The sequence below is a fragment of the Amblyomma mixtum genome, chromosome 5 (genome assembly GCF_055824585.1).
Source record: "Amblyomma mixtum isolate Tamu chromosome 5, ASM5582458v1, whole genome shotgun sequence".
Lineage (NCBI taxonomy): Eukaryota > Metazoa > Arthropoda > Arachnida > Ixodida > Ixodidae > Amblyomma > Amblyomma mixtum.
This window is the reverse complement of record NC_143016.1, coordinates 136,060,047-136,087,833: the sequence shown is the minus strand read 5'-3', so window position 1 is coordinate 136,087,833 and position 27,787 is coordinate 136,060,047. Positions and strand designations below refer to the sequence as shown.

Below are 27,787 nucleotides of genomic sequence, written 5' to 3'. Positions count from 1 at the left end.
AGTGGTTACTTTGTTTCGTAGCACTAAGAAATTTCTCCCAGGGCAGCAAGTAACTGATGATAATGCAGTCAAAGAAGTGCTAACAGGGTTCCTCAGCCCCTAAGAAGTATGATGTTTTAAGAGCAGCAACATGAGGGGAAACGAACTTAGCATATGGGTGTTAAGGGGGATTACACTGACAAGCAGCAGACTCAATTCTTCTGAAAATTTAGATTTAATATTTTAGTAGAGAATTTACTCAAGACATCTCGTATTACCCTGGAAGCTAAAAAATGCACCTAACGGGACAGCACTTGGTAAAACAATTCATTCACTCAGATTGTGTATGCAGCAGAAAAAAAAATTAAATCAAAACGTCCTTTTTCTGACCGTCTGCTGATGGTTTCGTCAACGCCGATGCTCTTGCCAGTTCGCTTGAAAAGTTGCATATAATGTTGCAATGCCATAAATCCAAGACGATTCCATTCTAGATGTCAAGTCGTTATTGATAGGTTTCATAAGTTTAATGATTTGGTTTGGTTTATTGGGGTTTAACGTCCGAAAGCAACTCAGGTTATGAGGGACGCCGTAGTGAAGGGCTCCGGAAATTTCGGCCACCTGGGGTTCATTAACGTGTACTGACATCGCACAGTGCACGGGCCTCTAGAATTTCGCCTTCATCGAAATTCAGCCGCCTCGGCCGGGATCGAACCCGTGTCTTTCGGGTCAGCAGCCGAGCGCCGTAACCACCCTATTGAAAATATTGAACGTGGATTCTGCGTGCCTATCTTTGCGTGTTTATTGCCACGCACATTGTGACGATTGAGCGAGGTCGCAGAACGCGAGACATATTTCACACAATTTGCGCAAGCCGAGCAAGCTCGCAAATGCGAGACATCTGTCACATAACGTGCGCAAGCCGCGTAAGGCTCGTACAGCAGGAGACATCCTTGCGTGATATGCGCAAGCCGGGTGGGGCTTCCAGAATGTCCGAGAGCCAAGGGTGAGTCCCAGAATGTTCAAGAGCCTTGTCTGGCTCACAGAGCACTAGACAGTGTCAAATGGAGTTACCATCATGATACTGATAATACCTTGCATGGCTGCAAGGCTCCTACATCACTGCTCAACACATTATGCCAATGCCCTACCTTAAGGCCTCCTCATCTGTCTGTCACTGCCTCATTCAGCATGCATGTTGTGAGATAACAAGCTTTGCAGCAATGGTGCTTCGTGGGATGGCTCTCATGTGTGTAGCATGCTTGCAAAAGGACATAGATAAGGTCACCTTAACTGGCTTTATTAATGCCACATCCCTCATGACGGGTGCCACACAGTGGCTAAACAATTTCTTCAGCTTCTCCAAGTCCAGCAGGTTGGCGTCTTGATCCAGGTTCTCACTATGCAGCACCTGCAAAAAGGTAGCAGTATATGCAAAAAAATTCAGTTAATTTGTTTTCTGGAAATTCCAGAAAAGGGCACAAGTAGTTCTTCCATTAATGAACTAATGATGATTTCGAAAAGTATCAGGTTTGAAATACAGACATTGGAAAACCCGACTCAAGCACGCAGGCTGCTCAGCATCAAACCTGCACAAAATCTAATAACCATGTCACACAGGCATTTTGAAGGCTTTCAAATGGCTATCAGCTCAGTGGCACTTGAATGCAGCTAAATGGGCATTTCCAATAGCCACAGAGTCCCTAGAACAGTGTGGACATCTATCAAGATTTTGAAGGCTTTTCAGTGTTAGAAATTTGCACTCAGACATGGAGCACTCGCAACTTACGGTAAGGAATAAAATCAAAGCAATTTAATCGCTGAAAGAATACTCAACATGAAATGTACAACTTATTTCACTGAAAAAAAAGAAGGCTGGCCACAAAACACTGCAGCAAGCGTATTATCACTGTTGCCAATAGCACAAAAACAATAAATACCACCTTTTCAAAACTGCGTGAGTGCTACAACAGCTTCCCAGAAAAATTATCAACTGTGACAGTGGCGCCACAGCAGTTTGGTGCGAGATGATGAAATATCTCTACGGCGATCAAGTATTCTGTGTAGCAGCGGCATAACTCCCGAGTTGAAGTGCAAATCTCAAAGCTCAATCTCCCACCCTGATATCTTTAAATACATACTTAAATTCATTGCAGCGTGCTGCAGAAGTAGGTGGTCAGATCATTCGAGAGGATACCTGCAAGCTATCTCAGGAGACGAAAGATCTGATGAAGAAACGCCAAAGCATGAGGACGTCTAACTTCAGAGATAGAATAAGACTAGGAGAGCTATCGAAGTTATTTATAAGTGCAAGGTAGCCAACATAAGAAAGTTTAACATGGAGAAAACCTAGCATGCTCTAAAGCATGGAGGTAGCCTAAAATCAGTGAAGAGAAAACTAATCACTGGTAAAAACCAGATGTATGCGCTAAAAGACAAAGAGGGCAATGTCATAAGCAATATGGATAAGATAGTTAAAGTAGCCGAAGAGTTCTACACAAATCTCTACAGTAGTGAATGTAATCAGAACGTTACAGAGAGAGGCAGTAGAGCACAGCAATGGGACATCCCGCCAGTAACGAGGGAGGAAGTAAAGAAAGCCTCAGGAGCAATGCAAAGGGGTAAAGCAGCTGGTGAGGATCAGGTAACAGCAGATTTGTTGAAGGATGGAGGAGAGATTATGCTAGAGAAACTAGCCACCCTGCATACGCTTGCCTCGTGACCACGAGCGTATCAGAAGCTTGAAAGAATGCGAACATTATTTTAATTCATAAGCAAGAAGATGTCAAGGACTTGAAGATTTACAGACCGATCAGCTTACTATCCATGGTCTACAAGGTATTTACTAAGGTAATCACTAATAGACTCAAGACAACCTTCGAATTCAATCAATCAAATGATCAGGCAGGCTTTCATAAAGGATACTCAACAAGAGACCACATTCATGCAATCAATCAGGTGATAGAGAAATGGGCAGAATACAACCAACCCCAATATATAGCCTTCATTGACTACCAGACAGCAACTGACTCGGTGGAACCACAGCTGTCATGCAGGCATTGTGGAATCAGGGTGTAGAAGAGTGTTATGTGAAAATATTGGAAGATATTTATAACGACTGCACAGCTACCATAGTTCTCCATAAGGTCAGCAATAAAATTCCAATAAGGCAAGGTGTCAGGCAGGGAGACACGATTTCACCAATGCTATTCAGCGCCTGTTTACACGAGGTGTTCCGGGGCCTGAAATGGGAACAGTTGGGGAGAAGAGTTACTGGAGAATACCTAAGTAATTTGAGATTCCCTGATGGCATTGCCTGGCTAAGCCACTCAGGATATGAACTGCAAAGCATGATGAATGAGTTAGACAGGCAGAGCAGAATTGTGGGGCTAGAAATGAACATGCAGAAAACCAAAGTAATGCTCAACAGTCTAGCAAGGGAACAGCAGTTCATAATTGGTAGCGAGGTGCTAGAAGTAGTAAGAGAATATGTATACTTAGGGCAGGTAGTGACCACTGATCCAGATCATGAGAGGGAAATAACTAGAAAAATAAGAACGGGGTGGAGCGCATATGGCAGGTTCTCTCAGATCGTGAAAGCCAGTTTGCCAATATCCCCCAAGAGAAAAGTCTAACACAGCTGTATCTTACTGGTACTCACCTATGGGGCAGAAATGTGGAGGCTAACAATGAGGGTTCAGCTTAATTCAAGGACAACGCAGTGAGCTATGGAAAGAAAAATGATAGGTGTAACGTTAAGAGACCGGAAGCGGGCGGAGTGGGTGAGGGAAAAAACGCGGGTTAATGAAATCCTATTTGAAATCAAGAGGAAGAAATGGGCTCGGGCAGGGAATGTAAGGCGAAGGCAAGACAACCGCTGGTCCTTGAGGGTAACAGAGTGGATTCCATGAGAAGGTAAATGTAGCAGGGGGCGGCAGAAAATTAGGTGGGCGGATGAGATTAAGAAGTTTGCGGGGATACGCAATTGGCAGAGGACATAGTTAATTGGAGAGACATGGGAGAGGCCTTTGCCCTGCAGTGGGTGTAGTCAGGCTGATGACGATGAATTTTAACTAATGTATACAGCACTCTATGCATTACAGTTATATGTGTCTGGCCTGCTACAGCCTAGAAATCTTCCATTACAAAATAGGGAAGTGGATAGCAAAACTACAGCACAACAGTGGCTATGAAAACAGATATGGCACATCTGCAGGTAGTAGTCCTGGAAAGTGCATGTTTTTCAGTCAGAGCCAATAACACTCTAAATTCATAGATGCCATCTCTCGTGTATGTCAACAGGCTATCACAGAAGCTCAGACCAGGAAGACTATCAAGAAGGAATAGGACCCAGAGATGAGGGGCAAAGAAAGTACACAGCATGAGCAATGACTCACAACTGAATTTACTGCCAGAAACCTCATTGCAATCGTAATTGCAATTGTAATCATGTAGGAAGGTTGATGCTTGCATTGCGCATGACACTGTTTTTAGCTGAGCGGTCGGGAGCTTGGCAGTTCCTTGCATCTGCTAGACATGGTGCCGAAAAACAAAGGCAGCATTGGAAACATTCCCCAGTCCAGATGGACAAGTTACAATGACCCACAAGATTGTGGAGATGAGGCAGCTAGGTATGCAAGTTCTACTCCCTTAATATTGGGTTGATGCAACAGCCGGCCTGGACAAAGTACACCTGCCTTCAAACCGTAATGTGCGAAATTTATTGGTGCACTATATAATTTGGACAATCTAAATTAGGCTATGAAATCAAAAATTTTCACTAATACTGCCTTCCATTTACTTTCATTTACTTTGATAGCACCTTTATCTTCAATCATGTAGCAAAGAAATGAGAAAAAACACAACCGAGCACAGTTTACATTTGTTAAGCTGTGCTTGACATAGGGCTTTTTTCACTTACTAATGCCTGTCTTCCATTAATCAATGAGTGGGCAAAGGTGCTCAAGCTTATTAGGGGCCAAAAGGCCCTCAGAACCTTGCACCTGGCTCCAGCATTCTTCAAAGAATGAGATAACTGGTGTATGTACGAAATGATCGCAATCCTGTGTCACTTTTCTTCCAATGGACGCATTTCCTGATAGCTATTTTTGGCAAGGCTTTTGCATACAGAGGTTAAAACAGATGCCAAAACACCAGCACCTTGAAGGCCGGCTACAAGTCACAAAAACCTTTCATTTACAAAATATATGCACGAAGGCAACAGAGCTACAGAGGCAAGACATGTTATCCTAGCAGTAGCTGCAGTACAAGCACCACTACTGTCAAAAATCTAAAAAAGTTGTACTGCTGTTTTTCGCCCGCCTGTCTCACTGTTGCATTCGTGAGTATATTTGGCAGGTCAAAATTTCTGGCGGTTATCAGCCAGGCTTCATTTTTTTTTCGTATGTTCTAACATTTGCAAGCACGAGCTTTGTAAAAAAAATGTAAAGGACAAAGAAATGTGATCACGGTTAAAGAATGCAGTGTGAAAAGACAAAAACAAACGAAGAAATGGACACACACCAGTCCTGTCCACTTTTTCATTTGTCCTTGTTTTTTCACACTGCATTCTTTAACCATGATCACTGACCAACAAGTCCAAACAGCCACTTTAGTTGAAAAGAAATGTGGCCTTTCAATTGTGGTCATTCCATACTTACACAAGTTATATTATTCTGTAAGAACTCTACTGCTATATACGAGGTCGAAGTGCCTTTCTGATGCCTACTCAGCTTATTGAGCACTTTTGGCCACTTTTTAACAAATGAAAGATGGGAGCATGCAAGCGAAATGAGTGCAATGTCGAGCACGCTGCAACTTGTATAGACAGTGCTATTGGTGCTCTGTATCTAACTTTTACATGAAGTTGTATAACCAGAACAGCTGCTGCATCAGCCAGACATGAAAAGTGCACGAACTTAGTTCGAGGAACACTGGCCTCACGTCTCGCTGCTGATTGTAAGACATTCCTCTATATTCCGAGTTTTCTAACACCACCATCATTTTTTGGCACCGTGACCATATCATACAAGAATGTGAGAGCTACTGCGTACCTAAAGAAAATATGTGTGTAAGCCAAGCATCAGCCGTTCTATGCAATAAGAAGTCTAAGTGAAAAAGATTCGATGTAAATTAGAGAAAGCCTTGCCATTTTTGTACTTCTGCTTCTATGACTGCTTGCTGGATTTTTTTCTTTAGTTGGAAGCATTCTTCCATCCCTTATCTCTATACACTATTCCTCTGCCAAATGACTGAGTAACCCAAATAGCAATTCCTAAGTAGGGAGGGGGCCTTCCACAGTGACCACACAGGGGCCTTCAAGTTCTTGCAGCAATCAAAACATCCCTTTGTAACACTGGCCTTGAATGCACCACTATACTTTTGTGGCAGGCCAAATACTTATACAATTTGTTTTAAAACCACACAGAAATCCACAACTGCCATTATGAAAACAACCTAGTAATGTAACCATAAGCGTACCTGGCCAGCATGATCAGCATGGAAAGGCGCACAGCTTGTGTGCAGCTCCTAAAATGAAAGCAAACTCACATGATTAATTGCAATTTCCACAAAGACATTCTTGAAAAATCATGTTTTTGCACCACTCAGCCTCAAGCCTGCCTTATTGCTCTTGCAGCACTGAGGCAAATCTGAGCACAGCTTGGGGTGAGCTGGTGGTATCACATTACGCACCTGACACTACGTGCATCAATCCATTTGTATGATTGAATTTCAGAATGGCGAAAAAGACACACACACAGGAAAAAATGGTGGGTGGATGAGATTAAGAAGTTTGTGGGGATACAGTGGCCACAAGTGGCAAAGGACAGGGTTAATTGGAGAGACATGGGAGAGGCCTTTGCCCTCCAGTGGGTGTAGTCAGGCTGCTGCTGCTGCTGCTGCTGCTGCTGATGATGATGACAGCCAGAGCACACCTACAAAGTAAAACTGTGAACTCGACCCAGCAGCACTTTACTGTGTTGAAAGAGAACAGGTACAATTGAATTACTGCATTACCTAGTTATTATCATTAAAAAGTACAGGGCTCTAAGGACTTCCTAATTTACATCGAAACGAATGGTTTACAGTGAACTTTCACGGATTACACTAACAGGCACTGAAAATCCAATACAGCTGCCCAAGAGAATATTAGGCAGCCGCGCTAGCCTTCTTTTGCGCTATGCTACCTGATACCAGATTAATATTCGAGAGCAATTTACTCATACTCTAGCACTGGGATACGTTATGCCCCAGACTGATGCAGCTGTCTTACTAAAGGCAGAGAAGCTTTCAGTGTGGGTCATGTGTGCTGTGGCGTGAACACATGCACAGGATCGCCTGCTACCATTCAAGTCCTCTGTGTACACAAATGCAGGTGCAATAGAAAACCCACATCACAAATTTGGCTAGTCTGGTCGGCCAAGCATGGGCCAGCTGATAGCACGAAGCAGCAGGTGCGACACATACCATCATCATCAGCCTGACTAGGCCCACTGCAGGGCAAAGGACTCACCCATGTCTCCACATTAACCCTATCCTTTGCTAGGTGTGGCCACCATATCCCCGCAAACTTCTTAATTTCATCCGCCCATCTAACTTTCTGCCGCCCCCTGCTATGCTTGCATTCTTTTGGAATCCACTCCATTACCCTTAAGGACCAGCGGTTATGTTGTCTTCCCATTACAAGCCCCGCCCAGGCCCATTTCTTCCTCTTAATTTCAAGTAGCATGTCATTAACCCGTGTTTGTTCCCTCACCCACTCCGCCCCCTTTTGGTCTCTTAATGTTAGACTTATCATTTTTCTTTCCATAGCTCACTTTGCTGTCCTTATCGTTTGGCACGTGTTTTTTTCTTTGTAATAAGGCATAAAGTATTATACACGGATTACCACATGGCATCCTCCTATGACCGCTAAATAATTTATAATCAAATTTCTTTCTCCTGCTGTATTTGTTTCGGTTTCGACAGCTGAATGATGGCTGTGACGTCAAAGCGAGGTTATTGGTCACGTGAGGCATAAAAAACTGCAATACAATTGGTACTTCTGGCTCTTAAGGAATGCTGGCGTCAGCGCTGTAGCGAATTAAAATGATGAAGCAGCGATTATAAGTGGTTTTTCCACGCCTCACGTGACCTATAACCTCTCTTTGATGTCATAGCCATAGTCAAATTGTTCACCGAAACAGGATGGCAGAAAAAGTTGATTATAAATTATTTAGCAGTCTCACGCGAATACCAGATGGTGATTCATGCATAGTAGTGTCTTCCGCATCATTATATAGAAGAAAACATGCCACCAAGATTAGGTGTCTATACTCTTTTAAGCTGAACTCTTTTAATTAGCCTCCACGTTTCTGTCCCAAAAGTGAGAAACATGCAGGCTAAAGAAAAGATTTCAGCTTAAGTACCAAAGTGGCTCTAATCACACGATGAAGTGGAAAAACTCTCGACACTTGAACAGAGAACAAATAGGAATTCCAACAAAATTTTAGATTCTTGTAAGGCTATCGAGCATTTCTGAATATTGTAAACTGCACTTTCACACATACAGTACGCATGTATGCCAAGCTCACATTCAGTAGCCCTGTTTTCCGGCTGTAATTATCACGGTCTGAGCTCAGTTGCAGATTTAAAACCAGCCAAAAGATGCAACACAGGAAAAGAGATGACAACAGGTTGGACTATCAATTGAATTTTTTGTGAAGGAAAAGAAGGCTCGCATGAAGATGTGCCACACATGACCCACACCAGCGAAAGGCAGGACAACAAATAACTGTCACTGATATACAAGCACGTCATCTAAAAGAGAAAATTCTTTCCGTTGAAGATTGACTAATGGCTTCGCTACTCATACAGCCGTTGCCTTGGAGATATGCATCAAATACCTTACAGATTTGTTTACCACTTCTACACACCACTGAAGTGTCACAGAAATCAGGCGTACACACTGATGGGTCATCTTATGATTTACACTCACGACACTGGCACTGTAGTGCCAGATCAGAAGCTGCCTTCCCGCTAACGAGTTAGTGCTCACTCAGGAACACATTAAAGACACCTGCACATATCCCTGAAGTAGTTTCTTGCACAAGCTAGCAGAATGTGATAAACCACTTCCTGCAAGTCCTGAACCTAGTTTTATGGGATACCATACTGCTATCCCGGGTTTTAACAGCAGCGCAAAGGCCATCAACACAATGATTGGCGCAAAAATTACATTTAAAAATTTTCCCGACACTCGATTTGAACTCATGAAGTCTACACAAAGGACTCCATGATAACCGTTCTGAGGTGAATGGCAGTTCAGCCTAGCCTCTGGAATCTGTGCCAAAAAAAAAACGGAGTCAGCGCATCGCAATTTACTTCCGAAATCAGCCGGTGCTGATGACAATTGTATGTTTTGCTTTCTCTGGCTTATAAAGCTCCACTTTCAGAAAAAGTGTCGTCTTTGTGGTTAGAATGCGGAACTTCATCATCACAGGTCAACTTCAGCTTGCCATCAGTGTCCCTTTAATGCCTCAAAGTTGAACAATAGCTCCATTCATAGAGGAGGGCTGTGCATAAATTTCGACCACCAAAGATTCTTTAACATGCACCGACATTGCATAACACACGAGCAAATATGCATTTCGCCTTGTCGAAACGAAGCCACCACAATTCAATCCCGCGTCTTTGGGCTCAGTAGCCGAACACCAATGCAGTAGGCCACAGCAGCAGGTGAAAAACAAAAGAGAGCCCTTAATAGGCAACCTAACTTGCCAAAATAAACATAACGAGGGGTCACACAAGTAGCAGTGGACTAGGAAAATAAAAGCTACTTGTGTCGGAAGATGTCTTCAGTGCTTACCTGAAAAGCCTGCTTGCTTGCTGGGCATCCTAGCACCAAGTGAAAGGCTGGCACAGCTATACTGGAGAGCTTGGAAGAGGCATTGCTGGTAAAGCTATGTGGAGCTTGCTGCAAGGTAAAAAGACACATTTAACAGCAGCACAGTGCAAAAAATGGACTAGAATCAAGCATGTAAGGCAAAATGCAAGGCACAAAAAGGAGCCGGTCGCAGAATGGAACACGACTGGTTTAACCACATTTCGAAGTGGGCCAGGCAACAAGAAATTCATAACCACGGCAGTCATTCACAAGCTAGCCTCAGACGAGACATCACTTGCATATCGATATCCAGCATCGTTTCTACAATACATACCACCATTCAAAAGAACAGACCACAGGAGAACGATATTTTCAGTAGAAGGCTGGTTTGCTTCAAATTCTGCATGCGTCCCTCAATTTGAAATCTGGCATGATTAGCACTGATTTCACATTCTCACAGGTATGATGAATTAATAGTGTTAATTGCAGAAAAACCACACTTTTTCCTTTAACATCAAATAAGGTATTGGAGAGGTACCTCAGCATATTTAAGTCAAAGTCAGATTTATTTGCGCCATTGGTTATAATCATGCAACAATCAAGTTTATTCTTCGTACATATTAAAGGCTCAATTACCCTTAAATTTCACTGCAACTTCGGGATTTAGGCCAAATGGAGCTAGGGCACCTGTGTGCATTTTGCAGTTGTTTGTACCATTTCAGCTCCGAGCCAAAGTATGAAAAAGCGAATGCCAAAATAGAGGCGAAAAACTTCAGAGCAATTTGTTTTTATCTCACCGTTCTGCTATTCAAGGCTCGACTACACTGGCTCGGCTATAAGTACGAACGCAGCTGGATCATACGGAGCTTCGTACCTTAAATACACAATTTATAAAAGTACAAGTGAAATACAAGTGAAAGAGGAGGAAGCTCAATCCTAACGGATACAGCTGAATCGCAGTCTACGTAGTTAAACTGCTCGAGCGCTGTTACTTCAATTACAGCGTAACATGCGGCGAGAATGTAAAGCCCGGGCCGAAGATCTATTGGCGGGCACATATTCCATTCTCGGCGAGAGATGAATGGCAGTACGGCGGCAGTACGGCGCCGATATCGTGCACCCCGCGATCGGATCAGCTGTGCATATTTGCATGGCATACTGACCATGACCGTGTGACCACTGACACTACACGCGCATTCATGCCCGTGTGCCGCCAGCAAACAACCTTTCAGCGCTGCGTGCTGCCGCGATAGGCACTGCGTCTTCGCGTCTCTGTACTAGCTGTGTTGACGTGGCCAGTTGTGCGCAAAGGCTTTTAAATAATGAACAGGTTCGAAGAAAATTAACTTACCCCCAAGATGCGAGATGTCACCCGGGTAGTGGTCTCCCACCAGCTGCTCCGCCATGGAGGAAATGAGCCCCGCCGTCAGCATAGCGTTTCCAGTGAAGGCGCGCAAAGGACGACGCGCTATCCGTCGAGCCCGCTGACGCACGCTATAAACACAGGTTTACTCAGCACCTTCACGTTTTCGTACATCGCACCAGCGAATTTCACTACTGTCGGCACATCACATATCGGAAGAGTGACAAATGCTCATGCCAGCGATGGTTCACGCCCTCGACACCACAAAGGAGGACCACGACTATAGTGAACTAGAATGTATTCACTATAACCACGACAAACGTAGCAACGCTGACCGCCATGTTGTCCCTCCCCAGACCATAGCCTCCTCTATTTTTTCTGTGCCTCGTCAAAGGCTGCTGAAGCGCCGTCTGACTCCGCCGTGTTTCTCCGCGGGGCGGCGCTGCCAGCCCAGGATGGAGTCTTTTAGCTGCGTCTTTTAGCAACGCCAATGGGGTAATCTCCCCAAGTGAGGCGGCAACACAGGACAGCACAAAAGAGAACAGCTTAGAACTGACTAGTCTTAACTGGGAAAAGGCGGAAGCGAATATTCCTAAAACCATATCCGCAGGGATAGACGAAATTCCAATTAAGCTGATTAATGAACTTGGCCCAAGAAGCAAGGGCGCGCTGATAAAAGCATTGGAGGCAGTCATAACAAATCAGCAAATTCCGCACAGCTGGAGACAGAGTAAAATGAATTTGATTTATAAAGGGAAAGGAGATAAGATGAACATAAAATCCTTCCGTCCGATTACGATAACATCTGTTATGTACAGGCTGGCAATGCAGGCGGTGAAATTAAAAATGCAGTCATGGGTAGAAGGGAATAGGATACTCGGAGAACTTCAGAATTGGTTCAGAAGGGGTAGGCGGTTAGATGATAGCCTGTTCGTGCTTACCCAATGCATAGAAATAGCTAAGGCGGAAAATAGACCTCTGTTTTCAGCCTTTCTGGACATAAGCGGTGCATACGATAACGTGAACAGGGAACTCCTGTGGAGCATATTGAAAGATTTAGGTATTGGTGATGAGGTAATTGATTTTCTACAGGAAATCTACCGAGATAATGAAGTTGAAATTACATGGGAAGGGAAAAAAAGTACCACAACTGTGGGGGTGCACAAAAGATTAAGGCAAGGTTGTCCTCTATCACCGCTGCTGTTCATGCTTTACGTGATAAATATGGAAAGAAGGCTAGAAGAAAGTAATCTGGGTTATAATATGTCGTACAGATTAGGCGGAAATGTAGTTGAGCAGCGACTCCCGGGTTTAATGTATGCGGACGATATTGTACTGTTAGCAGATAGCCAGGAAGATTTACAAACTTTGGTTAATTGCTGTGGAGACGAAGGAGATGCTCTAGGATTCAGGTTTAGCGCAACTAAATCAGGTGTGATGATTTTTAACGATACAACTGATCAGGTGCTTAAAATACAAGGCCACGAAATACCCAAAGTGGCCGAATACAAATACCTCGGGATATGGCTAAACGAAGGGCAGATATACACGGAGAAGCATGAACAGGCTCTTAGGGCAAAAGGACGAAGAGACTCCGGGATAATGAAACATCGGGCATTATGGGGGTACAACAAATATGAAGTACTAAGAGGTATTTGGAAAGGAATAATGGTGCCGGGACTTACTTTCGGCAATGCGGTTCTGTGCTTAAGGGCAGAAGTTCAGTCGAGATTAGACGTAAATCAGAGAGCTGTTGGAAGATTAGCACAGTGCCCATGGTAAAACCACAAACGAGGCAGTAAGGGGATATGGGCTGGGCATCGTTCGAGGCGCGGGAAGCTAAGAGTAAAATAATATATGAAAAACGCCTGAGGAAATTGGACGATAACAGATGGGCAGCTAAGGTATTTAAATATTTATACAGAAAGAACGTTGACTCACAGTGGCGGAAAAGAACTAGAAAACTAACCAGTAAGTATGCCGGTCATGAGGACGGAGAAAGAAAGAGCATTAAACGACAGGTTAAAAACGCGGAAGTTAAAAATTGGATGAATTCAATGGAAAAGAAACATAGTGTAGAACTATATCGATTCTGGAAAAGGCAGATCAGGAAAGAATTTTTCTATGATAACTCAAGAGGCAGTGCCCTACTTTTTGAAGCTAGATCAGGGTGTCTTAGAACGCGCAGCTACAAAAAGAAATTTAACGAAGAAGATGACACATGTGCAGTGTGTGGTAGATCTGTGGAAACAATTGAACACCTCATAATCAAATGTGATGGTATCCATCCGGATGTCGATGCAGGCACAGTCACTATATTTCTGAGGCCCTAGGGTTTAAAGATAACAATGGTCATGTAAATAAATCTGCAGTGGAAGTCAGCAAAAAGCGATTGGAGGATTGGTGGCTGAAAAGCAGAGATGTGGCATAAGGTTAGAATTGTAGGAAACCGTAGGCAAAGGTGATGGAGAATCTTAATGAGAATTGCCAACACAGTAAACAAAAAAAATAATAAAGAAAAGCTGAGCATGGTGGCAATTGCCACCATCCCGTTTCAAAGGGGGCGCTCCTATTCATCCATCCATCCATCCGTCCGTCCGTCCGTCCGTCCGTCCGTCCGTCCCTCCCTCCCTCCCTCCCTCCCTCCATCCATCCATCCATCCATCCATCCATCCATCCATCCATCCATCCATCCATCCATCCATGCATCCACCCACCCACCCACCCACCCACCCACCCACCCACCCACCCACCCACCCATCCATCCATCCATCCATCCATCCATCCATCCATCCATCCATCCATCCATCCACCCACCCACCCACCCACCCACCCACCCACCCACCCACCCACCCACCCACCCGTGCGCGTAGTTGCGGCCGGCTGCAGGTGCTTCGGCGGCCGCGGAATAAATGTGGACTTTGCCTACTCCACAAAGACCAACTCGTCCTAAGCCATTACCAAAAGTATATAAAAGCAAACATTCGGCAACACAAAAACGACGTCCGCAACTATGCAAGAAAGCGCGCAGTCCTCTAACCGAACATTCCTAAGACACACAATCAACATCGACGAAACCAGCACACTCAGAGCCGGAACAAGTTAGCAAAAACGCGCCTAATCCTTGTGCACTCAAATGCGCAGCAACCCGGAATAAAGCGGCGCTAAAAACAGATTTCGAATTAGCTGAATGAAGCCCGGCCGGCGACAGAAGCAGACGGCCTGCACAAGGCGCCGAAGAAAAACAACAACACAAGCGCTTGTGATGACGACAAAATCAAACGTTGAATGCGTCAAGTACCTCATTGCTAAAGAGGGGTTCAAGTTTGTTCTGACCAGAAAGTTTTCTTCGGACCCCATAGAGGCGTTTTTTGGCTGGTTAAGGCGGTCTGCAGGAAGCAATGATCAGACAGATGCTAGAGCGGTACTCGCTGGCGTAGAGAAGGCCTTAAAAACTGGGTTAGTGTCTGCTTCCCAACACAGCAACGTAATAGAAACGGAAAGGCAAGCACTTGGAGCACTGAACAGTGCACAGAAACTTGCAGTCACCCAGCGCGCGGACGACTTTCCACCGGAGGCGAAAAGTCTCCTTGAAGACCTTCTCAGGACACAGAAAACGTTGCTGCCAGCGCCAGACACTGCAGCACTTGCGATGTTAGGAGGTTATTTGGCTCGCGTCGTTCAAGAAAAAATTGATTGCAGCAGCTGCAATGCTCTTCTCACGCGACCAGCCTCATCTGCGCCCAGTGACAGTTTGATCCGTCTTCAGGACAGAGGAGGCCTCCTTTATCCTTCAACGCAGTTTTTGTATGTTCTGTACGCCCTCAAGAGCTACGTCGAGGTGTTGCTCAACAAAAGACGGTTTTTATCAAAACCCCTGCAAGCTGCAGTCAACAATGCAGTTGAGGCTCTTGCAGAACATGGAGCACTGAAATGTGAGCTTGCGTCCAATGACCACCACAGCCAGCTTCTGAAACTCATCTGCGGAAAGTTTTTCCGCCCTGTTTTTGCGAGCTATGCCTTATCGGTGACGGACAGGAACGATGTAGTGAAACCGCTGACATCAAAGCCTCTATCTAGAAAGATTTTGAAGTTGTGCAAACATTTTTGCATGTATGTTTTATTCTATATACGACAGTAAATTTTTTTCCATTCACTCATCGCTTACAAAAATGCTTCCTTAATGTTTCTGCTTATATATTGGGTCAGATACGACCTATGCTAAGAATACGTGTTTTGTACAAAGAGGCACAGTAACAATTACCGTCGATATAGCTGTAAACTTAGGCATTCATCTCGGTACTGGAGCAACGTTCGATATGTATGCCCGGCCGCCGATTTCATATTTTCCTTGATGAGCAGCTTTTACTAAAGTACATGTGCACATGGCTTAACAAAAACAATTTAGCACTTTAACAATCGTGTCCGCACATCAATCTTACTAAACGGAGAGTAGTATACACAGCGCGCCGTCTTTTACGCTGCGTGCAACTCCTGCCGCGTCGTCTGCTCCATCCTGGGCTGCGCGCGCCACTCGTCGGCAGCTTCGCGTACTAGCACGAACGGCGCCTAACAACGGCGTTTCCCGCGATTGAGCGGGCATGAAAAAAATAGAGGAGGCTATGCCCAGACGCTGCGTTCGTTGGCTAGCGCTTCGGCCAGTTCCGGCTTCCTTCGGCCCATTTAGAAAGGCATCGCCTCCAGGCATTCCTCCAGGTCGTCTCTTTCGGGCTCTATGCTTTTGGCGTGGCTTTTGGGCAGTGCGATAGCAAAGGATTAAAACCAAATGAAACTTTCGTTACAAAAATAATTAAGTTCTTGTGCACATATTAGCATTAAAAACTTGAGAAATTTGTGACGCGTGGACGCATGAATATGCGTGTCGGTACATGCGTGCGTGCGTGCGTGCGTGAGTGGGCATGGTCTAGCGCGTCAAATCCAAAGCCTATCCGACATGCTGCATGGTTTCTGAGATCACCGCCGTGAGCTTCGCTTGTTTTCTCGTGCTGCTGCTGGGCGGTCTTGTGCGCCGCTGTTACTGTGCTGGAATCGCAAAAGAAGAAGGATTACCGGTGTGTGCTGCCGGTGGGCGCGCTCTCATCCAAGAGTAGTAGCAGCTCCCAATTAAGCGATCCGTCGGGGCATATGTGTTATGGATGTCTGGTCGACAACGATAATGAGGTCAGCAGTGCGGTGCCGTCGTTTGATGAGTCGAACCTTTCGGCCTATTGCTCTGCTAACTTCGTTGCAAAAATGCCTGGCTCATAAGCAGCGACAGTGGCCATTGTTTCTGTGGTGTGTTTCGATTACAAGACGGCGCCCTTCTACAGTGTGGCTTCCTTGGAAACTTAGTCGGCGGTGTGCCTGCAACGCCTGTCGCTGTCAGCTCAAACTGACCGCCTGCGAGCGCTGCCTTCTTTTGCGATGTGAACGGTGACGGGACACTTACTGCCTGTGGCCGGAGCTTATAGCAAAAGCGAAGAGTGTTTTCTGTGAAGGTTTGACGAAGTGCGTGTGTCAGTCTGGACCCTTAGCAAGTCATACGAGATGCGACATGCAAAAGTGGTCCACCAGTCGCTTCAGCAGAAAGGAGTGCGGATGTTTTTTACGTTACTTCAATCGAGAACTGCCCATGCAAATATTTCAACTCGTCTCTTGCCTAAACAGCATAGTAAAGAAGCTAAAGCAACAAAACTGCTGTTTCCATGCTGTATATTGATTCCGCACTCGTGCTAGAGGTGGGAAATATGTAGCAGTTATTGGCGGAGTTACAGCCTATGAAGCACGTGCAGCTTCATGTAATTGCAGGTTAGGATATGCGCCTTACTTGGTATTGACTTTGTGACCAGACATAGCCATCTGTCAACTAAAAGAAATTTTCTTGCTATAGGATTCTGCAGCATTATGTATGCTTCTGGACACTGAATACCGGGTGCGTCACCTCTCTTGAAAGCACTCAGATTTGTGTACTTATCAGTACGCTTGAGATGATAAAATTTTATCAGCTTCTTTTCTTTATTTTATAATTAGCTACACAGCATGTTGCAAAAAAAAATGTTTTAAGGAAAAGTATTTCAGTTTAGAGTAGAACAGTTCAACAAAGTTGTTTTGGGCATTCTGGTAACTTCAAGATGGTATCTGATGGTTGCATGCAGACGCGCAAGTCAAACCTCAAAGGGCATCAAACTTAACAGTACCGCTGAGCTTATCCTTTCGTGCTTTTTATGTGTGTGTAGATCACCTGGGGAAGTTCAGTATTGGATGTTGGATTTCATAGTTCTGCTACAACTCTTATCTTCCTTTCTACACATGAAACATGGCTGAACTTGATTACATTCCCCAAGCAAATACCTGACGCCTTACAAGCGTTCCTTACTGTGCACAGTTGTCCCAGTGCATTATATCCACTCATCTGCAGCACACTGTTGTGTTGCTCTTGGTCTTCAAATGTGACTCTCAGCAATATGATGGAATCATAGTTCATCCAGATGGTCTTTGTGGTAGTGCAAATTTCAAAACAGATTGAAGAAGAATGAAGTGTGTGATACTTCGTCATGCATCATGCAATGCTGGTGCTAATCAGGCAACATGTGTGGTATATATACTTCGCACATTTGAGATTCATTGGATTTGTTCTGGAGCCATACTGGGAATTAATTAATCGATCTGTGATTTGTCACTGAAATTGAGAGAGGGCACTAATTTCTGAACTTTTGACACCAACTGTGAATTCAAAACTGTCTTTTCATGTAGGCTTACACGGCCTTTTTACGTGTATGTAAATTTATGCTAATGACTTTGGAAATTGCTTTGGAAATGGTTTTAGAAATTGCCTCGTAACATTCCTGTTACAGCTCACAATTCGCTTTCTGCACGTCATGTTTGATTGAACCTGATTATATCCCCAAGCTTGTTTGTTGCACCTAACAAACACTGTTGCCCTTTCAGAGTTATTCCATTGATTGACTCCTTTCGAGTGCAAGCAACAAATGGTTGTGTTGCTTCTGATTTCGAAATATGGCTGTCTGCATGACGGGCAACAACATAAATGCTCTGGATGGCTTTCATCATGCATCTATAAGATATCTGTAACTTTCAGAATTGGTTAAAGGAAGAACTGAAGGATGCTGTAAGAGTCATTAGAAGCTTGTTTTTTACATTATTTTACAATGAACTTGCAATGTTGACAAGTTCTTGCTCAGTGTGCATGTTGTCATGTACAGGTCCCTGCAGTATCGAAGGGAACCATTTTGCACTAAAAGATAATTTTTTGTTTATTTGTTTGCTGAAGTTGAAAATGATTAATGGGTACTTACGCCAAGACGAAAATTATAAAACAGCAAAACGTGAGCTTATTGCTCATTATTGAGAAGTAATCATTAACTGAATGCTCGAACTTTGTTTGCTTTCACCCTAAATGGGCCTTTACAGTCTCGACAAGTTGCTACTAAGCAAGCAAACGCACACATGGCCACACGCAGCCTCACTGAGCTTGTTCAGTATGCACATAAGCACGCACAGCTTCGGCAAGCCCCCTCTCAGCACGCAGATGTCCACGCACAGAGAGTTGTCCACGAGAGTCCACGATTTTTTACACGCAAAGAGTGTGCGTGTACGTCTTTCAGCTCACAGTACGCGCATATGTACACACAGGATGCACAGAATGCGTACAGGTAACGCACAATTTCTGCGCATTCGTGTGCAAAATGAACGTGATCGTACAAAAATCACTGTTCTCGTGCAAGCTCACGCAGAGTTTTTTCAATAGGGCAATGAGCCACGGCGGCGAGCAATAAGTTTAATAGTTGTTTGATAGGTTTGATCCCTTCCCATGATACTACATACAGGAATATCCACAAAAATATATGCGAAGCTGCGAAAGATTTTTAAAGACATCGTGTTGCAATTCTTTCTCATGCAGTTCTATTATAGTTCTCAAGTTAGCCAGGAATCTGGCGAAGCTTAGCGCTTCCTTATTTTTCGAGATGAAAAATTGTCCGCAGCTTTACATATTAGGGTGTAAGAGGAGGAAATTTTACACATAGAAGATTGTCTTACATATTCACTGATATTTTTTGAACGCCACTAATGGCTGGTGAACACAGTGTTTAGCAAGAGCAACAACACAGAGGGCCACTTTTAGGTCCATCAAAACAGATAGCGAGGTGACGCAAAAGCACCTGACATCCTCCCTCTTTGTACCGAACAAGGTACGTTGTGATCGAGAGTCCTAGATAAGTACACAATAGGGGGCGTGTGGTCGAGTATAAAGCATGGCGCCTTTGCAACCTGGTCGCATGACTTCCGCCATCGCCGTTATCGCTTCTACGCTTTCCGACGCACGTAATCAGCTGGGAGCCTCAAAGTAGCCTGGACGTTCCCAGTGCGAATTCCAGAGGTTATCTTGGAAGTCTTGTGATATAGAGAAACGGATGTTACACTCGACCTTTGTAGATAATTTTTTTAACAGGGCGAAAATTCCTCGCTTAGCCAGCACTCTAATTACTTCTTCTAGATAAAGATAGTAGCAGGATCCGTAGCGCTGTTTGCAGCGTACAATGCTACCCATGCAAAGAATTCCGGAAAACAGCTTTGTCCGAGCCCCACCCGTAATAACTGTCAGAATTGTTAAAACACACTCTCAATGAATGAGGTTTACTGTTTGCGTTTTTAGTATGGCATCCGGGTGAAGCACGCTAGTCGTATAACACAGCAAGTCTTAACTAAGATTAGTCACTACTTGCGACCTGAATATAAGGTACTTGAGAAAAAAAATTCTGATCACACAGCATGATGGATGAAATATGTGACAGTATTCGACTTGCGATTTCGCTGTTCGAATTTCGTCTCCCTTATTGCATTTCTTCAGCCCGTAGGAAGCTTGTTCCTCCCGTTGGCACGGTCGCCGAAGTCGTTGCTGTGCCGCCAAGGGCCCTCTCACACTTGCGAGTCGCAGAGGTCGCTCGGCCATTTTGGTCGAAATGAGACGGTCGCAAACGGCCGCATTGGTCGAAAAGCGATTGTCGCAGGCCAGTTGCTCGCTGCTGGATTTTCCAGCCTTGCCGCTGCGAGTCGCACACCGCTGATCCAATCAGCGAGCAAGCCAAGTTTTAGGGGACGCCGCTCGCGGGCGAGCCGGGCGACGAAGTGCACTGCTCCTTGTGTGCTCTGTTATTCACCAAGCCCAGCCTATTCCACAAATATGCTGCAGCTGAGGGCGCTTTGCAACTAGCCAGCGCTGTAATAAAGGTGCGGATGTCGTCACCGTTACTCTGAACCCCGTATCGTAATAAAATAAAAAATATGCTCGATTCTCGCGACGCATTCAGGAGCAGTGCTAGCAGACAACATGCGCACTGGGCAGCAGGAGGGAGTATGGGAAAAAAATTGCTTGTATCGTAGTTGCAGTTATCACTTCTGCCAGCAACTCGGTATTGGCCAAAGATTCTCAAAAATGATTCATTTTTTACATTCCTCTAACCCAGGACGTCGTATGAGCACGAAGAATGTTAGCGCTTTTTTCTGACGCCGGCATATAGACTGGCAGAGCGGTTCTGGGATGCGCTGCCGTCATCATTTATTACGAATTGGAAAAACAGCGCAATCAAAGACGAGACACTAGAGAACGACAAAACACCAGCGCTGACTAACAACCAAATGGCTCATTGCTACAGGTGAGGCAGCATATAAAATAAATGGCACGAGTAAAAACTCGAAATAAGTATGAGAGAACGATACCGCACAACCACACAACTTGACTAAAAAAAGGCACTTCACTGATTAAGATACGCAAGTTCCTTTGATAGTAGATTTATCGATGGGCTGCTGATACAGGTGTTACCTAGCTATTTGATATGGTAAGCGTCCGAAATGAGCCTTGTGGTCTCATCTTTATAACGGGCGATGATAGTGGTCCGATTGAGGTGCGCTTCGCAATCTTCACATTCAGCACAGTGCACAGCAAGATGGTTTCTGCGAGACTTGTTCACTATATCTTTTGCATGTTCACGCAGTCTATCGTTGATGCATCGTCCCGTCTCACCAATGTAGAAACTGCCACAGGAGGTCGGGATCTTGTAAACGACACCAACACCACACTGAACAAACTTCCGCTCATGCTTCTTCTGGCAGCCTTTTTTGCTTCCATCCTCATTAACACGCTTGCACATTCCGCTAAGTTTATTCCTGGCTGAAAAAACCAGCCTAATGCCTCCTTTGCTCACTATCTTCTTTAGTTTGTGCGAAACTTTGTGCACGTACGGGATGCACACTGCTCTTTTTCTTTCTGCCAGACCCGCATCGGTGCCCTTGATCTTTCGCAGACTACATTCTGCAAGCAGGGACTCAGCAACATTTGACACATTTTCTGCTGCAGATAGCCTGTTCACCTGTGCGTAGAAACTGCCTTTTGTCTGATGCAGACATGATCTTTGCAGTGCGGCTCTTAGGCATGCCTTGGCGATACCGCGCTTAACAATCTTCGAGTGAAGGAAGAGCCTTCTCCCTTTCCGGTCAGCTCACTCGAAGATTGTTAAGCGCGGTATCGCCAAGGCATGCCTATGAGCCGCACTGCAAAGATCATGTCTGCATCAGACAAAAGGCAGTTTCTACGCACAGGTGAACAGGCTATCTGCTGCAGGATACCCCACGAAGATGGTGTCAAATGTTGCTGAGTCCCTGCTTGCAAAATGTAGTCTGCGAAAGATCAAGGGCACCGATGCGGGTCTGGCAGAAAGAAAAAGAGCAGTGTGCATCCCGTATGTGCACAAAGTTTCGCACAATCTAAAGAATATAGTGAGCAAAGGAGGCATTAGGCTCGTTTTTTCAGCCAGGAATAAACTTAGCGGAATGTGCAAGCGTGTTAATGAGGATAGAAACAAAAAAAAGGCTCTCAGAAGAAGCATAAGCAGAAGTTTGTTCAGTGTCGTGTTGGTGTCGTTCAAAAGATCCCGACCTCCTGTGGCAGTTTCTACATCGTTAAGACGGGACGATGCATCAACGATAGACTGCGTGACCATGCAAAAGATATAGAGAACAAGTCTCGCATAAACCATCTTGCTGTGCACTGTGCTGAGTGTGAAGATTGCGAAGCGCACCTGAATCGGACCACTATCATCGCCCGTTATAAAGATGAGACCACAAGGCTCATTTCGGAGGCTTGCCATGTCAGAAAGCTCGGTAACACCTGTATCAGCAGCCCGTCGATAAATCTACTATCAAAGGAACTTGCGTATCTTATTCAGTGACGTGCCTTTTTTTAGTCAAGTTGTGTGGTTGTGCGGTATCTTTCTCTCATACTTATTTTGTGTTTTTACTCGTGCCATTTCATTTATATGCTGCCTCACTTGTAGCAATAAACCATTTGGTTGTTAGTCAGAGCTGGTGTTTTGTCGTTCTCTTGTGTCTCATCTTTGATTGCGCTGTTTTTCCAATTTGTAAAACATGTACCAACCAGCCCGTATTTGCCCTCTCCCGTCATCATGATGTTTCCACGGCCGCGGTGCTCATTAACACCGCCACGACATATTCCTATTCGCTCAGGTAGTTATAGTACCATGGAAATAGCATTTTAGAGGAACGAGCGCTAGTGCAGGGGACGCGGGCAATCCCGACGAAACTCTCGAAACCGCGCGAACAACGTCAGTCCTCACAGTTTTTGCTTCAAACGAGAATCTATCGAGAAGGCGACCCTCAGGTTGCCCTTGCAAACGTGAACAACGGTGTCGTCGAGCTGCTGCCTATTTGCCTGCCCTTTGTGACTCGCCAGAGTGAAAGGGCTCTAAACCAGCAAGAAGAGATGCTTCCGCGGCGTCTTCATTACGGTCGGGCGAAGTGGAAGGAGCAGGAGTCGACGTTAGGCACGTCTGAACGCTTCAAAAACCAGTGCAGACTGAGCTGACGAAGCACGAGAAGCTATGAAACAAGCGATGATCGCGATATCGTGGCGTGCACTTTTCGCTGCGAGAGCATCAGTGGCGCACCGTTATTTAGCTTGGCTCGCTCCTGAGGCACCACAGACTGCTTCTAATCTTTAACAAGATTTTTGAACTGCCTCAGTAGAGAAGGCACTGAGCCAACAAATTTGTGTGAACCCAATCACATGGTTACCATACAGTACCGAGGGGTAATCTTGCAAGGTTCGTGTAAACTGCAGGCGCTTATCATTACCAAACATGCCGCATTGTTTCTTGGAAATACATTCTAAAGAATCTGTAGTATGACTTTCATCGCCATTTTAGCGCCCTTACATTTAACAGACAATTCCCTCATTGCATGATCCATTCATTTGATAAGAGGGAGTAGATTGCGTTATATACTATTCGTTATCACCGTTTGCTGCTTGCATATTTAATTTCGACTAGGTAAACGGCTAAGGTCATTTTAATCCAATATCCACCGAGAGTATGGTTTAGAGCCCTTGTAGTCTTGCCATACATCCACGACCTATGGTATTAAGCAGTAATCAGCATTCCTCCATACACTTATCCGTGGGCTTCTAGCCGATTCATCTCTCAAGCAGGATATCCTTGAGGTCTGAAACTTCCGCAAATTAACGAATATATTGGATATGATATGTTGTCAATACATATTGTCGAGTATATATATAAAATATATTCTCAAATATGTTCGATATGGATATGAGAGCGAATCTTCCCCAAACCGTTCCTTTGTCCTTCTCAACCCGCTTAACTAATTCCTTATTCTTAAACATTCTCATCGCCAAATATTTAAACACCCTTGATATTTCCTGGCGAATGCAAAAAGGCTCGATATCTGTTCAGATCTTTTCAAGGACGCAGATACCAGCGCCATGCTTCACCTGGTGCAGCCATTGACGCTACTGTACAAAACCTTCGTCTCTCCTGCACCAACTTTTTTTGAGTCACCTCAAGCTAGCTGAAGGTACCCAGTTAAATTTGCTGTAAATATCCCTGATATTTACTTAGAATCAAGATGGCAACCTTGTTTTCCCTATGTATTCTGTACGCTTTGTGTGTTGCCTAAAGTCTTTACTATTTGTAATGCGGTCTTGAACGTCTTTGCTTGCTTTGACCATTGGCGATCTAAAACATTCATAAAGTATTTTAAATTGCCTAAGCTCTCTTGAGCGTAAAGCTATCAGCAACTCAGAATTTCGAAGTTTAATTGTCACGTCCATTTTCAAGCACATTCTTGGCATGGCATCACGCTGGAAGTTTTACCTTCCTTTTTCACACTTCTTAAGCTTTACACTACCAGAAATAATTAGGGGCTTCGATTTTCACTATTGCATTTATATAATTTATTTAGCTTTGACTCGTCATCCTCTAACTTCATGTGATGCGGAAGTGGAGAAAAGAAAACAAGAAAAAGATTAGACACCAACTGCGACGTGCGACCTTGTGGAATAATTTTTTTTGCATTATTTGCTACTATACCGACCGAAGCTACTCTTAGTTACACAAGGGATTCATAGCCAAAACACTACAGAAGCGTACTACATACCGCTTTAGGAAGCGCTGTTTGTCGATTTCACTCAATAGCACAGGAACAAGAGGTGATCTGGTACTACGCGGCTTCTTGCTCGCAGGCCTGAAGTTTCGTAGGCTCACATTTGAGTGACTCGGTTGCGGTGTGTAGGAGTTGTTAGCGCGGCTCCTTACGCAAAATAAGGTGCTCCGCAGCGTCTTTCAAACAACGGCAATCAAGGTAAGTATTCCTGCTCAACTCGTTCGCGGCGCCATTTAGACATTGGAAAATAAAAAAAAAATCCAAGTTAAAGCATTCACTATCGAAGTTCTCGAACCCTTGGGCTATATTCACTCTAAAAAAAAAAAGCGATGTGCGCCACACTGTTGCGCTTTTCAGGAATTGCACGCATTGTGAGCTGCGCTGATTATTCAAATGGCGCGCGGTGCGCTCTCAACAGAGCCCGTGTAATGAATTTCTGCTTTCCTGCTTTCTTTTCTGCTTTCCTTTACCTCAAGCGCGTTTATTTTTATGAAATGAAGCTCTCTGTAGCTGAAAAGCATTGGAAACAGCTGAAAAATATGCCTAATTTTATACTTTTCCTGTCAGAGATGTATTGAACGAAAAATATTGTATTAGCCCTACAACAATTTTATGCTCTTTACCATATGGTGCAAGGCATTGCATTCTTCGTGAACATTTCACGCGCAAAGGGAAAAATTGTTTGCCTAATTGTCACAAGCCATACGAATCCCGCCCATATAGTTCCTCTATGCGGCGTTATAATCGGAGAGCATCATCATGAATAAGATTCAGCTCGCCCAACTTTCCAGCTTACTACCATTAGTCTTGTCATGCATTCGTGGCCTATCGTGTTAAGCACTAACCAGAACTCCTCCAAGAACTTGTTTGAGGGCTTCTAGCCGATGCATCCCTCAACCAGGATATCCTGGAGGGCCGAAACTTCAGAAAACTATCGAATACATTGGGTATGATATGTTGTTAATATCTATTGCCGAGTATATATCTAAATTATATGCTCAAATATGTTCGATAGGAATAAGAAGCGAATTTTCCCCAAATTGTAGTTCAGGCCTTCACCCGCTTAACTAATTCCTTGTTCATAAACCTTCTCACCAGCAAATATTTAAACACTCTTGACATCTCCTGGTGAAGACAAAAAGGTTCGATATCTTTTCAATTTTTTTCAAAGGCGCAAGTACCAGCACAGTGCTTCGCCTTCTACAGGCTTTGACGTTACCATACACAACCGCACTCTCTCTTCCATCAACTTTTTTGAACCTACGCTATCTATCTGAAGTTACAAATAATCCACAAGGCAAACTTTTTTGCCCTATGTAATCTTTGTCATTTGCGTGTTGCCTGAAGTCTTTACTATTTATAATGCCTCTTGAACTTCTTGCTTTCTTTAACCACTGACGGTCTGAACCATTTATAAAGTATTTTATCCTGCCTAAGCTATCCTGAGCAAAAAGCAATCGCCAACTCAGTATTTCCAATTTTGAATGCAATGTACTTTCTAAGCACATTCTTGGCATGAGGCTGAAAGTTCGACCTTCCTTTTCGACACCCTTTAAGCTTTAAATTACAAAAAATATTTGAGGGTTTCGATTGACACTAATGCATTTATACAATTTATTTAGTTCTGCCTCGTCATCCTCGAAGTTCATGCGAGGAAAAGCAAACAAAAAAAAGATTAACACCCACTGCGACGTGCGACCTTGAGGAATAATTTATTTTGTATTATTTGCTACTGTACCCACCGGAGATACGCTTAGTCCCACAACAAATTCTGAGCGAAAAAACCACCGGTGTGTACTACAGCCCGCTTTAGGAAGCGTTGCTTGTCGCCTTCACTCAATATCACAGCAACACGAGGCGATCTGGTACTGCTCGGCGTCTTCTGCGCAGGGTCGGAGTTTCGTAGGCTCAATTTTGAGTGGCTCGGTTGCCGGGATCTAAGGATCGTTAGCACAGCTGCTTTGTCAAACTAAGCTGCTCCACAGCGCCTTCCAAACAATGGTAATTGAGGTAAGTATCTCAGCTCAGCTAGTTTGCGAGCGCAGCATAGACATTGAAAAATAAAAAGAATATCCAGCTTTTCGCACTCACTTTCGAGGTTCCCGAATTCCCGAGATATATGCGCAGTGAAAAACTGGTGTGCGCGACATTTTTGCGCTTTTCGGAAATTTCATGCAATGTAAGCTACGCTCACTATCGAGATGGCGCGCGAGCGTGCTCAGAAGAGAGCACATATAAAGAATTTCTGGTTTCCGTTTCCGTCATGCGCGTTTTTTGATTAAATCGAGGACCCTACCGCTGGCAAAAGCATTTTAAACTCCGGAAAAAGATGCCGATTTTTATATTTTTCCGGTCAGAGGTGTATTGAACAAGAAATATGCGGATTAGCCCTAACACAATTTTATGCCCTTGACCACAACATGCAAGGGGTTCCATTCTCAGGCAACTTTTCACGCACAAAGCTGAATGGTTTTTTGGTTACTTTTTCACAATCCACGCAAAACCCGAGTTCCTATATGGACCGTTATAATCTCAGAGTAGCACATGTACACACGTGATTGGTGCGTTCGTTCTCTTTAGAGAAGCCTGTAAAGTACAAGAGTTGTAGAGCCAGCTTCCAGTTTGAGTGCCTCTATCTAATCTTCGTCCCGCAAACACATGAAATCCGGCTCCCATTCTTTGTTATCTTTCCTACTCGTGCGATCAGCGCTAGAAAAATATGGCGACTGCGTCTAGGCCGCATTGCAAAATTCGTTATGGCACGTGCCATGTGGGAAACCTACCTTACAATGTTTCAATACGTGTTTGAACAAAATGAGGCGCTGTCATTCACTTAACTAAACCTGCACAACGCACTAGGAATTTTCCTCTGCGTTCGGAAAACAGCAAATTTTTCATTTTACAAATGAACATAACTTGAGTAGTTCTTGACCTAACTTATTTTTTGTTTCCTAAGAAATGCGCAGACGTATGAGCATGATTCACACAGAGGTCCTAACTTTTTGCTGGCTCTCGTATTGGCCATAAACGTTCGTCCAGCTGATTGACTTCTCCTGTATCCTCAACCTGTAAAGGAATTGAAGAAACATATC

General features: G+C 44.3%; 1 protein-coding gene and 1 long non-coding RNA gene across 2 annotated transcripts; one reads left to right on the top strand and one right to left on the bottom strand.

Moving 5' to 3' along the window:
- Nucleotides 1-1,260: 1,260 nt before the first annotated feature.
- On the bottom strand, nt 1,261-11,550 carry LOC149343872 (uncharacterized). Its single transcript, XR_016283154.1, has 4 exons — nt 11,193-11,550; nt 9,824-9,931; nt 6,457-6,504; nt 1,261-1,387 (listed from the first exon to the last, which is right to left on the bottom strand). It is a non-coding gene; the product is annotated as an uncharacterized LOC149343872 (long non-coding RNA).
- Nucleotides 11,551-14,150: 2,600 nt separating this feature from the next.
- Nucleotides 14,151-15,345, top strand: LOC149343871 (uncharacterized). The gene has a single exon (XM_089547087.1). It carries the CDS (start codon nt 14,395-14,397, stop codon nt 15,343-15,345), a length of 951 nt encoding a protein of 316 aa, XP_089403213.1. The 5' UTR covers nt 14,151-14,394.
- Nucleotides 15,346-27,787: the final 12,442 nt, after the last annotated feature.

Excerpts from the sequence above, each read along its gene's own strand:
- LOC149343871 (XM_089547087.1), top strand. The coding sequence starts at position 14,395 with ATGAAGCCCGGCCGGCGACAGAAGCAGACGGCCTGCACAAGGCGCCGA.